At 37.3% G+C, this 3,185-nt stretch overlaps 1 protein-coding gene across 1 annotated transcript; it reads right to left on the bottom strand.

Annotated features, from left to right (window-relative positions):
- Positions 1-1,946: 1,946 nt before the first annotated feature.
- Positions 1,947-3,135, bottom strand: LOC109584238 (uncharacterized; the record flags this gene model as incomplete). Its single annotated transcript, XM_019999905.1, has 4 exons — positions 1,947-2,075; positions 2,128-2,389; positions 2,438-2,535; positions 2,919-3,135. Coding segments are annotated over 4 exons (706 nt in total), but the record flags the coding sequence as incomplete, so codon positions are not given.
- Positions 3,136-3,185: the final 50 nt, after the last annotated feature.

Raw genomic sequence — 3,185 nt, 5'->3', positions numbered from 1 at the left:
CAGTGGTTCCGAATCCTTCCATGAATTTTGACGCTATGAGTGATAATATCTCGTCGGTTTCCCAGCACCGTTTGCCATACGTGAATCACCAAGGCAACGGGGTGCTACCCCTTGCTCCCCCTCCATCTCATTTTGTCGTTAATCGAGACCACACCCACCACTCCTCCCACCCTCCCCCTCCCTATCAGTCATATTATCAACCTCACGTCCTAGACTTACATGTCATTGACGAAGACGTTCTCACATTAGACGAAAACGACTGTGCATCTCAGTTTCATTCAGTGCCACACCCCTCGCCCCGCCCATCCCCACATCGGGTAATCCCCCACTTATCCCCAAGTCCTGATCAAATTCCTAACATTCCTCTGGCAATGCTACAGCACGATAATATCTCCGAGCACACCTGTACGACTATTTCAATGACAACGTTTATTGAGCCATTGCCGCCAGAGTATATGTCATCGCCTGCTAACTCTCCAACTCTTGAGGGAGAGGATGGGGAGGAGGAGGAAGAGAGGGAAGGGAACAGAGGAGAGGTACCCATTGTACAGTCGTATTACGATTGCCCGCCTCCTCCCTCTCCTGTCACTGAACTGTCAATAAACCTTGGATAATGGCTTTAACCTGTGTTCTGTTTCTCTCCCTCTCTTTCTTTTTTCTTTGTTATTCACTTAATCATGAGAGATAAAGGCACCTGTATGTTCTTTATTTCTGCTACCCATGATGGCATTTTCTTATTTCTCTTTCTTTGACTCTCAGTTCATATCATCAACTGCCTCTATCTCTTTCTCTCTGTGTGTGTATGTGTGACAGTATCACGTATCCTTTACACATCAGTCATGCAATTTAAAATGATCTCCATTTTATTATGGGCGTGGTGGTTAAATAAAATATGAATATACAGAGATATACGGAGCAATGGTGTTTCTGACTAGATTGCTGTGCCAACGTCCCAAGGGAGCGGATTTTGGTTTGTATGCTGGAGTGGATATAATGAGAGGTATCAAGGTCACCTTCTCAAATAAAAAGTAGCAAAGTTTTTTTTATGAATTTTTATTGCATTTTCTGATACATATTGATGTCCTTATGCTATGTAGAAAGTTTGAGCTGATTCTGACTTCAATTTTTCAAGTTATGGCCATTTTAAGAAAACATCAAAAATCTGAAAAAAATCCCTGTACTATTATAAAGCCCATGGTTTTTTTCAAAAAATGGCTCCAAAATCACCCCAAATTTTTATTACATTTTCTGATACATATTGATGTACTTATGCTATGTAGAAAGTTTGAGCTGATTCTGACTTCAATTTTTCAAGTTACGGCCATTTTAAGAAAACGTCAAAAATCTGAAAAATACCCAAGGCTATAGCCCATGGTTTTTTCAAAAAATGGCTCCGAAATCACCCCAAATTTTTATTACATTTTCTGATACATATTGATGTACTTATGCTATGTAGAAAGTTTGAGCTGATTCTGACTTCAATTTTTCAAGTTACGGCCATTTTAAGAAAACGTCAAAAATCTGAAAAATACCCAAGGCTATAGCCCATGGTTTTTTCCAAAAAATGGCTCCAAAATCACATCAAATTTTTATTACATTTTTTGATACATATTGATGCCCCTATGCTGTGTAGAAAGTTTGAGCTGATTCCGACTTAAATTTTTCAAGTTACGGCCATTTTAAGAAAACACCAAAATTCTGAAAAATACCCAAGGCTATAGCCCATGGTTTTTTCCAAAAAATGGCTCCGAAATCACCCCAAATTTTTATTACATTTTCTGATAGATATTGATGTCCTTATGCTATGTAGCAAGTTTGAGGTGATTCCGACTTAAATTTTTCAAGTTACGGCCATTTTAAGAAAACATCAAAATTCTGAAAAATACCCAAGGCTATAGCCCATGATTTTTTTCAGAAAAAGGCTCCAAAATTACCCCAAATTTTTATTATATTTTACTTATTATTATTACCTCAGACTTTAAGAAGGCTCTTATGATGCTGTTGGCTCTACTGATTGTTATCAGTGACGTCAATAACGTTGAGACTGAGTGCTTGCCAGGCCCTGGTTCACTGGACTAGATCATGTGACTATCATGAGACTATTAATCGCTATATACATGAACATACCAGTCTCATGTGGAGTGCATTAATTAGAGATACAATAGGAGAAAGGTTCTTGTCTTTAAACGTCCTGTCTATATTTAAAACATAGACTTTGCCTATCCCACTAGCCATGCCTCCTTCCATAGCCACGCCTCCTTCGGCACCTTTTGGATAAAGATTAGGATAAGCAGTCATTAATATAGGTGTGGCTCTTAGTTGGCATGGCAACGAGATTAACGAACTGACTGCAGCTTGAGGAATATTAATTATCACCTCTGCAACGTGACTAAAAAAGAGGTGTGGTCAATACAAATGGGTGTGGTCAATATCTTACGTTATTAATTGTAATGAAAGTGAGCTCAATTGGGGCGGGATGGACACTAATATTATACTAATTAAATATCCTAATCTCTTCATTGCAGCTGCTGCCTCCTATAAAATGAACCAAAAATACATGTACATGTATTTTATTAAATTATTAATTTTAGGTACATTGGTGGTCTGACTCTGCTACTGTACGTAATTTTAAAATTTTTCCTTAACAACGAATGATGTCGCTAATTAATGCGTCATTTGAATTTAGCAAGCAGATGCTACTGGAGACAGATAGACCAAGGCTGGTAATTGTTATTTAAATTCCACACATTCCTTTACACATGTATACATGTCTGCATATTCTTAATATTATTATTATTATTATTATTATTATTATTATTATTATTATTATTATTATTACTATAAGCCATAATTATATGGTAATTTAAACTAGTGCAGTAATAATAACAATATAGTGCAGCTGCTAATGAAGGGCTCACCTCAGTATCAGGTGTCCAATTTAGCGTTTGATTAAAAACTATTTTTAAACACTCGCTAATCATGTACATGTCTTGATCACTAACTGGACAGGGTAGCTTAACTCCGCCTACTTCTCCAAGTGGGTCTAAAGTTTCTTCTTGAGTTGGTCGGTCAATTGTTTGTGAAATAACGTTAACAATGAGAGAGACGCCATTGTGTCTGTCCCTAAATATCGTCCTATTAATTATACCATGAAATTAAGCAAGTCTCACGTTCGTTTATGACTA

The sequence above is a fragment of the Amphimedon queenslandica genome, unplaced genomic scaffold (genome assembly GCF_000090795.2).
Source record: "Amphimedon queenslandica unplaced genomic scaffold, v1.1 AMPQUscaffold_13228, whole genome shotgun sequence".
Lineage (NCBI taxonomy): Eukaryota > Metazoa > Porifera > Demospongiae > Haplosclerida > Niphatidae > Amphimedon > Amphimedon queenslandica.
This window is presented reverse-complemented; position numbering and strand designations above follow the sequence as displayed.